This window comes from Sander lucioperca, chromosome 8 (assembly GCF_008315115.2).
Source record: "Sander lucioperca isolate FBNREF2018 chromosome 8, SLUC_FBN_1.2, whole genome shotgun sequence".
Classification (NCBI taxonomy): domain Eukaryota; kingdom Metazoa; phylum Chordata; class Actinopteri; order Perciformes; family Percidae; genus Sander; species Sander lucioperca.
In genome coordinates, this window is record NC_050180.1 from 39,084,993 (window position 1) to 39,097,068 (window position 12,076).

The 12,076-nt window shown below is 38.9% G+C and overlaps 1 protein-coding gene across 1 annotated transcript in view; it reads right to left on the reverse strand.

Moving 5' to 3' along the window:
* xpo4 (exportin 4) overlaps positions 1-12,076 on the reverse strand; it is a 58,800-nt gene that overhangs the window by 45,742 nt on the left and 982 nt on the right. The window contains exons 2-6 of the mRNA XM_031314963.2: positions 8,597-8,702; positions 7,306-7,447; positions 6,352-6,490; positions 3,483-3,599; positions 3,244-3,397 (exon numbers count right to left, since the gene is read on the reverse strand). Of these exons, the coding sequence (XP_031170823.1) occupies positions 3,244-3,397; positions 3,483-3,599; positions 6,352-6,490; positions 7,306-7,447; positions 8,597-8,702 (658 nt within the window). The remainder of the gene's footprint in view (positions 1-3,243; positions 3,398-3,482; positions 3,600-6,351; positions 6,491-7,305; positions 7,448-8,596; positions 8,703-12,076) is intronic.

Consider the following 12,076-nt stretch of genomic DNA (forward strand, 5'->3'; position numbering starts at 1 on the left):
TTATTACGTCTCACTAAAAATAAGAAAAGAATTCTAAAAGTGGAGGTTGCTTCTTCTCTTATGACAAAGTATTCAACTACATATCAAGTAAGAGACAGACAACAGTGTCTCGATGGAAGAGGTGGAGAAGGCCATGCTTTAATCTGAGTGTTAGTGAACTGATACACCATGAAATCTACACATTCCTCTGTAGTGAAGAAAAGAACAGATGGGAGAAAAGAAAATGCTACAGAACAAAAGTGCCACTGGCTTTTATAGCACACAAGATGCATTTAGAGATTCCCTCAAATACCGAATACATCTGAAAAAAAAAAAAAACACAAAGAGGATCCAGATATGTAGAGTGATCGAGCAGAATAGAGGCAGCAGGGTTGGAGGGTGATCTATCTGTCAGCTCGGACAGCCATTTACAGCACCTGACTGCTGCAGCAGCCTCGAGGCCTGACCACGACCCTGAGCAGAGTCAAGCCCGCTGTGGAGTGACACGGTGTCGTACCGACGCCCGGGGAGCGTGCCTCCACCAGATGACACCAGAGCCGAAGGGTTCAGACGGCGGCGAGGACAGATGACATGCATGCCGCTCGGTTCGTAAGGGAGAAACGCTTTTTAAAAAGGGTCTTTGAGCTGGTTGAGGAGTGTGTGTGTGTTCGTGTGTTAAAGGCGGCGGCTGTCAGCCACGCAATTAAGGAGAGGCCCCCTGATACCCGTGCTGGCATACGTTTGCATCGCATCACACAGGCACAGACGTGTTGTGACACTTGCAGACAGGCGGCCACACTCATTTAGGCCTCCCAGCGGCCTTCATCAATCTGTTCTCCTTTTCAACAACAGCCCAGACACTTGTAGCCTTTACAAACACTCACATGCACACAGAATTTCAAGGAGAATGCCACTTGATTTGAGAATTCATATGCTATTTCTATGGCCTGAGACAACAAACATAAGAAACCAGAGAACTACATCTCTATTTCCAGGCAACTAGTACCCTGAGGCCTCATTTTATAAATTAGCCAGCTAGCTTTGCTTCACAGTCACTTAAATTTACTTGATGATTTTGTAAGGATATCTTCAGGTTGCAAGACAGCTACACTTGGAAATCCTTAATGCTACCTCATCATGAAAATGTGACCAATTTAAGATGCAAAAAAAGAAAAAAAAAATTTATCACTATTTAACATGTCCTGAATTATACTGATTGTATTGTCTCATTGTTTAACCATCCGTCATTTTTAATTAATTGTATCTACTTTTTATCCTATTTTATCTTATTTGTTAGATTCTGTTTGTCCATGTGTTAGATTTGTTCTGGAGCTAGTTATTAAGTATTTCACTTCATTTTGTACTGTGTAAGATTTTAATGTATATGTGACAATCAAACTTAAAGTGTAAGTGCAAATCTAGTTAAAGAAAATCACGGTTAAGGGAGTTGAACTGGCTGCATTTAGTAAAGGGAGATTATAGTTACATCTAAATAAATTGAAGATTAGATGTGCTATTAAGTGTGGAAGATGCTGACAAATTCTTCTATTATACTATATGTAATTTGATATCACAATATATATACATATTAAGGTGTAGTTAATTAGTGATACAGTACATATTTTGGGAAATCAACTGAAAAGACATTTCAAGGTACAAGTAACCATATGGGGAAAGTCTGATTTTGGCTAATCCGTTTAAATATATTATAATAATAATTTAAACATCCGACAGATCCAGGTATTTAAATCACATTAATGCAAAAATCCTCCCATCCAAGAACTGCTATAAAGCATTAATACACACTGATATATTAAATGGAAAGATACCTTGGTACAGTGTAAATGGTACAATAATATAAGTTTATATAAATCATATCACCTAAATGTAGCACACTGAAAAATAGGACTTCTAGTAACTGAATTAAAGATACTTAATATTCAGTATCATGTTTAACCTCGACCCGAAAGGTCCCTAACATGTATAGTAGCTGCACACATATCGAACCGAGAGTGCCAGGCATACCAAGGGGAGCCTCAACAAGCCAAGGCGGGGGTGGCGGGCTGCTGGAATGATACGGAGATGGACACACAGACACCTCTTTGAAAGTGATACATGGCCCTGGCTGGCAGCAAAGCGCCACTCCAGATCCCTTCAGACAGGCAGAGAGGATGCCAGGCTGGTTGGGATTTAGGGCGTAATGAGCCTGGACCATGCACACGCACGCGCGCGCGCGCGCGCGCACACACACACACACACACACACACACACACACACACACACACACACACACACACACACACACACACACACACACACACACACACACACACACACACACACAAAGTGCCTAAGTTCACTCAACAATGCGGCCAACTGCAAAGATAACATGGATGTGTGCCTCCTACTACAAAGCAAAACGATGGCCAGATGAATTCCTGGGTACCACATAGTTGTGTGTGTGTACACACACACACACACACACACACACACACTTTCCTACACAACACTTTTCACAGCCTAGGTCTCATTTTTGTACATTTAGTGGTTGACATAGGGAGATACTTTACAAGCCAGTGTGGTTTTATTAGGTCCATTGGGGTAAGCAATGCAAGTGGTGCAGTTATCAAATCACAAATCTGCATTTCAGTTATATCATCTCAATTATTTGTAAGTAGGAAAATGTTTGCTATAATTTATAATTACATTACACTTTGACTTACTCTCCAACAAAGTCAAAGTTAAACAGTGAAGTAGGTCTACAAAATCTGAACTTAATAATTTCAATGTTTTTTGTCTTTTTATTAACTTCCAAAAAAGTTATTTACATAATGTTTGGATAAAATATTGAAAACTATTCCGATCATCTGGCTGTTCTTTATTTATTTATTTTTACATAAATTAATTCTGTTTGTGGCATCAGTGTCATGATGCCAGATTTCAGTAGTTAAATTGTAAAAAAAATCTCAAACTAATAAAAGTCGATGGCTAAAACCACAAAAAAAGACCACTGGGAGTTTTAAGATGTTATTCTGTGCCCAACTAGGCATAATTACTCCGTAAAACACTGTTTTAAATGAAAAGCCATAAACTGTACTTAATGTGGGGTTATGTAGGTAACTCAGACTGACCTGTTTTTTTCTCGCCATACTTTTTCGCAGAATGTATCCAATCATGAGTAAAGACCTAGAAATCGCGACATTTTTTTATCCTGACCTTTCCAGGTGTAAGAGTCCACGTCAGCCTCTGACAAAGAAAGGATATGATTGGGTGGCAGGAAGTTCCAGCAGAGGACCTGGTTGGCCAGAGCGAGGTAACGCTGGAAGACAGACGACATCTGGGCGTTTAGGTTTTCTCTGCGGCTGAACTCCTGCAGCACCTCCATGGTCAACATGAAGATCTGATGCAGGCCCTCCTCCTGGAAGCGAGGGAGGTATGGAAGAAGAATAAATTGAGGAATAAAAGCTGAAAGCATTACGAGCACCTGAAAACACAGAACACACCTGGAACAGACGCTTGCAGCTGCCGTGAAACTCCATGCTGAGGCCGATGCTGCTGGTCTTACTGGAGCTGGAGAACTCACTGAGCAGAGCGGTCAGGATGGAGCAGGCCAATGTTTGCTGCAGCAGAGAGGGTTGTGTGATCACACAGGACAAATGTTACACAAAGAGTTATACTGTGGTCAAACTTGAGCAACAGCCATCAGTCAAGACCGAAAAGTTAGGTACGTGTGCATCGCACTGGAAAACATAAAAAAAATAAAAGTCTACTGAAAAAAGTCAGCATTCAACTTGAATTTTCATAGTGCTGTTGATGTACAATAATGCTCCACACTGCAGCACACAAAGGAAAAGGAGCAGCTGCAAAACATTTAAGCAAGTTGTGGTTTGTGGTGAGACAGCTCAGTGAAGAAAAAAAAAGTCTAAGGAAAACAAAAACAAGTATGAAATCTCTTGGAACAACATTTTGTTTTCTCCTTTGTGAGGATTACTTGGACGTGATGTTCCGGAGCCACAGTGAAACTGACTTCTGTCAATGCACATGTTGTATAATATCCTACAAAATAGTAAAGTACACTGATTTTCTTTGCACTGCAACTACAAACGTATACTAGAATATGTTGTGTTCCGTTGGCATGTGGTAAGGAAATGGGACACAGAATGGATATATTTCCGTTCTGGTGCACAACTCTTATAACCTATTCATGGTTAAATGATTACTGGTAAAAAGGCTCTCTCATCTTGGCTATTTCAGGACAAATTATCATGACATCCGTTCTCAAATACAGCTAGTCAAATACAACTACTCTGAATGTAGTTTAGGAGATCAACAGTTGGGGAATTTCATTCCAAACAAACACTACATTAGATTAGACTTCACTGATCACTTCCTCCTGTCTGGTTTTGTGCATAGCAGTTGCTTTCAGCCCTCCACAGGGACACAGTTGTCCTTTTCTACTTTGGGGTTTAGTTAAGGAAACAAATGAAATAGTGCCATCTACTGGATTAAGAGATGTCCAATTTGCTTTTATAATACATACAATGTTTCACCAGTATGCAGAGTCGTTCACAGTACATCACAGCACCACAAATATTTTAGAATGAAAATGCAGAATGTGCACACAAAATCGATTTGAGTGCATGACCAAAGAAAACAAGACACTCGATATTAAACTTTCTTCTGACCACAGGAACACGCCAGGAGTTTTCTTTCCCCGGTACGGCCATTGTGCCATTTTTTGTAATCAGAGCCAGATCCCATGCAGGAGGTCGGTAACCAGGGCACAAATGTGGTCCATCAAGTCACAAATGTAATAAATATGATCAAACTGTTCATCTCATGCTTTAAATACACTCAAGTTCTACCATTCATCTGTATTTTGGGTAACTGTTTTGAGTCTGTTTATGTATTCTGAGACTATAAGAACAGGACTGAACAGAGAAAAGATTAGAACACGTACTAGTACAGTCTTTGTTTTGAAAGACAACCTCATTATTTGTATCTTATATCTTTGAAGCTAAACTTGCACGAGGTGTTTGACAAAACAGCAAACATGGACTACGGACAGGTATTAAATTAAACCACTGTAGTAAAAAAGTACAATATTTCCCCCTGAATTGTATTGGAGTAGAAGTATTAAGTAGCAGAAAATGGAACTACAAGTACCTCAAAATAGTATCTAAGAACAGTACTTGTATAAATGTATTTCGTTACTCTCCACTGCTGGTAGAGGTCGAGATGGTTCTCTGAAACTGATGCATATTGTCATAAATGATATACTTCTGTGCTCTGTTTGGGTTAGTCCATAAGTAAAATGCATTTACTTTTTAGTTTTTACTTTCAAATTGTTTCATTTTCAGCCTAAATCACCTTTTGTAAAGCTGCGTAAAGTCACCAACACATACCTATTTACTAATGTAATGTCAAAACTTAAACAGTAAACCATGAAGTCTTTTACCAATGGTAGATGTCAAGAAACTAATTAACTCTAAACCAAATATGGATTAAGTTGCTTTTTCCTTTCAATTTAACAGGCTATCAATACGAAAGGGCTTTGACATAGTGGAAGACATTTTGATGATTTAATGTGTCATTAATGTGGATGAAAACCAAAAACATCCCATGATCTTCTAAATCGTTGCACTATGATAATGCATGAGTGCCCTGGTCTATGTTATGTATAGTGATGTCTATATGTCTAAAAATTTCATTTTTGTCTTGTTTTCTTGTCTTTAGGTTGTCAAAATGCCTTGTGATTTCTGCTGCTATCTAATTTTCCCACAGAGACAATAAACTAAACTTAAAGTGCTCATATTATGCTTTTTGGCTTTTTCCCTTTCATTTATTGTGTTATATATCTTTTTTGTGCACGTTATAGTTTTACAAAGTGAAAAAGCCCAAAGTCCACCCTAAAGGGACTTACCATCTTCCAGAGAAAACACTGTTCACAAACTGCTCCAAACAGCTCTATTGTAGTCCAGCCTTTACTTCAGAGACGAACGTGGTCACTTTGTAACACACGTTATAATGCTCGCCTAGCTGCTAGCATGGCACGCCCTCATACTCTGCTTCTGACTGGCTAGTAGTCCTTACCTAGCTACTGCGCATGTGCGACTCCCAACAAAGATAGAATAGAAGTGAGATGCCTCACTCTGTAGCTAAAACAGAGAGCTCAACACACAAATAAGAGCTGCAGCAATGTGCAGTACAACAAAAATATGGTGTTTTTTGAAAATTAAACGTGAAAAAATAAGCATAATATGAGCACTTTAACTAAAATTACTTGAACAACGATCGATTATTTGTTCATTGTAACCGACATTTAATCAATTCAAATACATTATGCACGATACATCTGCACGTCTGTCTCACCACTGTGGTGTTCCCGCTGCTGATGAGCTGTCCGACCTCGTGAAAGATGCTTTTACAGTTGATACTTTTGTCTAGTGAGCCCCTCTTCACGATGACCGCCACCGCCAGAAGGATCTGCTCACGGACATACTTCTGGAGACTGGAGAGAAACAGGGAGGCGGTTGGAAGAAACACATATGAGATTAACTGAACACTGACCACAAGCAGCGACTGAGAACTGCAGGGAAAACAAAGTGAAAGTAAAATGTTGTCTGTGTGTCTGAGGGTGCAATCACAGCTGCAGCTTATTTTCTTTGGCCTGTATCACATGGAAAGTTTAACTTAATTTTTATTTATTTTTTTAAAATCACACTCTCAACTCAAACAAGAGTAAACAGAAATCCTTCTAGCTTGTTTGTTGAACAGAGTTTTGGTAACCTGTCACTGCACCAGGTCAGAGTTTCTGTAACTTGTTCATATAAAATTAGTCTGTGCTCTTCTTCTCTGCTGTTTTTACCAGTGTACTACACAAGAAGAAGCAGCCGATTATGAACATCAGTCTAGACTTTCCACGTATGAGGACCTGCAGGCCATCTGTCCAATTCTTTTGGACATTTGGAATTCAATTGGACCTTTTCCAGGACTGTGTGGCTGTGGTTAGACTGAGTGATTGACATCTTCCTGAGTCCACTTTAAGCGTTGTTGCACCCGTTAGGGCAGAACAAAAGACACCTTTGTCACCCTTATTGGTAGAAAGAATTTGTGACCTAATAAGTTCCCATCAAAGCTCTGGCCCACATTCAACCTGAAAAGAGTCTAATCAGCCAGAATAACTGAAAACACCTGTGTGGGTGTTCAGAGGCTTTAAAGGCTCTTGAATTACTCAATTTTCTGTGCGTCACCAATGGAGGTCTAATGATAAGAGACCTGCAAGACACGCACAGGTTTAATTATGCCTGTTTCTGTCTTTCTTACTTGGGTCTCTGTAAGACGTAGGTGAGGAGAAACGCCCGGAGCGACTCGATGCTCGTCTTCTCCAGCAGGATCCACTCCCGCACCACCGCCTCCATGATGGCCGTGGCTGCCTGGAACAGCACATAGTCCACCTTACTGGTCTCTGGAGAGGAGGAAAAAGAAGGTGCAAGAGGAGAAATACAAAGATAAAGGAGAAAAAGAGAAGTGGGTTAAAGCTATAGTGCATAGTTTCTGTCTCCCCCATGAGGAATTCTAAGTAATGACAACAAAACTGGTGGCGCGTCCACATGATACAAGCCTTCTGTGATCGAGCCATTTCTTGCAATGTATGTTATGTATATAATGTGAAAACTGTTTGAAACCCCAAATTAAAGTAATACAATACAATAAAGCCATTTTCACGCTTTGCAGAAATATTGTTGAGTTTAGAGTTGGGAATTCTTAATCAACTAGTTGTTTAAACACAAGTGCTGTCCCAGTTAACGTAAAAATAGCAAGCTTTTTAAACTGAAACTGGTGTCTTATAGTATGTTACTGCAGATTTCCTGGTGTTTTATTTCTGGTGCTTTTAACAGCTATAAGCTGTATATTGTAAATGTCTAACTATTCCAAATAAAATTCCCATCCTTCCTTACACAAGTTATATGATTTGTAATGGATTAGATTAATAGATACAACTGTTCAAACAAAAGCAGAGATGGTCTTTTTTTGAAACACACTTCTTCCTTTGTGGCACATGTTCAAAATCAAAACATTAGGCAAAATCAAGCTAGAGTAACATGGACTCAGTTTGACAGTTTATTGGGTTTAATACAGTCCAATACAAACAGCACTGTAATAAATCCACCCTTCATTGAGGTTATAATGTTTTTGTTTAAATTGTTTTTTAAAAAGGTGTTGATTTAACTGTATAATCATTCTGGAGGATAGTTTAGATATAGTTTGTGCTGCTGTTGAATTGTACTGCATTACAAAGAGAGGTGTTTCTAATATTTAGTCTACCCTCACTGAGATAAACATGGTGGACACAATAAATGAGAACTACTGTATATTCTGTCTGTATGGGGGTTCAGGCAGGTCTGCTATCGTAACATCAGTGGCTGAAGCCCAGATTGGATTGACTGAAATGAGTAGTTAAATGGAACCCGTTTTGAATTCTATAAAAAAAAAAAAAGAAAAAAAAAAGAGAGCCGTCTTCTCTGGCATAATTCATGTTAATTTAAAAAAAAAAAAAAAAAAATCATAGGTTAAAATTAAGCTGTGCCGTCTTAATTATTACGTCAATAGTTACCTAAGATGTGTTTGCAGATGGCAAAAGGGGATTTGGATTTCCTGAAGGAGAGGAATATGTGTTCAGCATGCTGTCTCTGTTCTGTGCTGACCATGGACGGCGGTGCCTGTAAAACAAACACACAAAGAAATAACATTTATAGACAAGACTTAGTTTATTTCTACTATGTTCTGTCTTCTTACTTCTGAGAACATCTAATTCATGTTTTTATGTTTGTGATTTCAAAGATTTGGTTTGCAGGAATACGCTTTTTTTAACAGGGCGGTCCTGAATACCACTTTTTGTGCTTCGCCGCTTCGATACTAATCAACAGTGAATCTTCGAAGCTTCAGCGGTGGCAGCCATGGGGGGAGGTGGGGTAATCAGGACTCGGGGCACGTTCAGACCAACAAAAGCGTTCGCCGCAGAGTTTTGCGGCAGTGGGACTGTCACTTAAATGGCTCATTTGTGCGACGTCCGGTTGTTATTTAACCCCCCAATGGAGCACAAGTACTGTCTGTAGACTTTATAATTGACAATAACTCAATTGTTTTCCGTCAGATTGTTTATAGATCTTGACATTTCTGACCGCACTTGAAGGCAGCTTTATTTCACGGAGCAAGAGAGAAAGATAAGAGACTGTGCTTTGTTGTTGCAGGAAACAGTCAGCTGTTACACAAACTGCTGGGCAGTTCAGTGCTTGTGTTTAGTTTTTTACCCTCATAGTGTTGTGTGCCTCAACTTTCTTGTGGCAGCGATGGAGGCAGTGATGTTTCCTGTTTACTGAACGGGACTCTCACACCGCCTCAAAACAGACTGATCACCCGTTACATAGTCTCGCTTTGCCAGACCCTCCTCCAAAGGGGGGTCAAGAGGGTCTGGCTACTCCACATAGCATTCGGGGATGGGAGGAAAACATGCTCTGGTTTAATGGCATTTCTTTAAACCAATCACAATCGTGTTGGGCGGTGCTAAGCACGGGAGAAAAGTCACAGTGCTGCTGCAAAATAGGCTCGGAAGGAACTTATTTTGGTGAAACATGTACGTTTAATGGTTGTTTTAGTCGTGCAACAGAAAACTCAGATTGGTCATTTTCATAAGACACAGGTTTAGCTCTGTAACATTAGCTTCTGCTTGTATTGTAGCTGCCATGAATGCATACAAGGTGTTTGGAAATGTTCCTAATGTGCTGTGCACAATGCCTTTTAAGAGGAACAACATGGCATGTTATATGAAATTCAAAAATACTTTCTACTAGCAGCAGTCATATTTAAAAAACAAAACAAAAACTGACTTATTTTTTACTCATTTTGTCAAAGTTAAGAAATCCAGACGAGAGCCTTCATTTTCAAATTGCTGCTGTATCAACACAAAAACATGAAAATATGAGCCCCGATTGGCTAATTGACAGCCAATAACGCAGCTGGACAAGTCTTTTTTGTTAATGTGGATATAAATGTAATTTATGTTGCTGTTAGATTGCTGCTAGACCACCGCGTTAATAAAGGTACGTGCCTCCCTTTGTGTCCGGCAAGCAGAAGAGCAAACATGCTGTTTTTGAAAGGCTAATACGGAAGACACATGCAAAAAGAAAAAAAAAGCTACGTGGCATTCAAATGTTACAGAAGAAGTACAAGACAGTAAATAACAGAAAACCCTCCATGATAACAGCTCAAAATATGAGACACAGACAGACTGACAGACAGACACACAGAGAGAGAGAGAGCTCAGCAGGAAAGTTGCCAGTCCTAACTGCAGTAAAAGCAGCTCTGAAGACCGCAGAGGAAAGAAAAACCCTTTCAACTGAGAGCATACATGCGCGCGCACGCGCACACACACACACACACACACACACACACACACACACACACACAGGTTATAATCAGTTTTTGTCAAACTGTTGCAGAGGTGATGTAATGTATTATGCTGTTGAACTGTATTGCATTATACCATGAGGGTCGACTACATTTTAAGAAAGACCTCTTTATATAATGAAATGCAATTCAGTAGCACTACTAATTTTGAATAAATTGTTCTATTCACCATTAAGAGCCTTGTACTGAATGGTACAAAAAGATACAACTTATTGTGACAGCCCTGGTGAATGGAGACACAAAAAGGTTCACAATACCTAAAATAATGCCAGACAATCAATAACAAAAATGTAGACTAAATGGGGAGTTAGTATCATATTCAACAGGGCATCTGTGTAGGTATGGGAAATCACATACAGGTTAGCTGATGTTAACGCAATGGGCTATGTAAAAAAAAAAAAAGAGAGAGAAATCTGAAGCATTGAAAAAAGTATTAATTTTAGGCGTGTACCAATTCACAATTTGATTGGATGTATTACAATGATTTATTGACTAAATACTAATATTAAAAACTATTTATTAGGGCTAGGCAATATATCAACGTTATATCGATATCGTGACATAAGATTAGATATTGTCTTAGATTTTGGATATCCTAATATGGCATAAGTGTCGTCTTTTCATTGTTTTACAGGCTGCATTACAGTAAATTGATGTCATTTTTCTAAACTTAGACTGTAGCTGTTCTTATATTTGCCTATACCCAATTTACATTCATACCATTACATACAAATCTTATGTAAATGTTTTGTGAAATCACCAACAGTCAACCCTACAGTGGAGCAATATTAAAAAAGGTACTGTACCGGACATTTCCAATTTCAAAGTATTGATTAAAAGTACACTTTCATCCCCCCTCTCTCCACTCATTTCATTCCTGTCTCTATATTATCTGTCCAATAAAAGGAATAAAATGCCAAAAATAATCAGCACATCTGGGATGAGATTCAGAATGAAAGAAGAGTTTGGCCTTGAGCCCTTTTCAAGTGGCTTCTCAGCAGCATAGTAGATGATAAAAATCCAAAATTGATCATGCAATTAAATCAACCTCAAACAGATATGTCAGACTGACATCCGCAGTATTGTCCTGTTCAACTGACTTTAAATAAATAGTTAAGTTCACAGTTTATTTAAAATCAAGAGCCTTGTACTGAATCGTAAAACGTATGCTTTAACATGTATGTATCATCCATCTAACAATCCTGCACGCTGTTTAAATAGACTTATACCATGGTCTGGGTGAATACTCGATTCTGATTGGCTGCAGGGTGTCCATAAAAAAGTGATGTAGGACACCTTCTAAAGGAGTTCCGGTGAAACTGTCTGTTTACCGTTCTAAATGAAAGCATGGCATGACATAAACTGTACATAACCACCCACTTCATGTAGCCTATACAAAGCAATATACTAATTTACCCATTCAATATGTATTCCTTTGCCCTATTTTATTTCTTTACAATCTACAGAACACTTGACATGAATAGACATATGTTGTTGGTCATTGTTGCTTTTTATATGCAGTATACACCCACAATATAATGTCTGACTGATAACCACAGCATTGTCCTGTTCAACTGACAAAATAGTTAAATTCACAGAAATCTTAAATCAAGAGCCTTGTACTGAA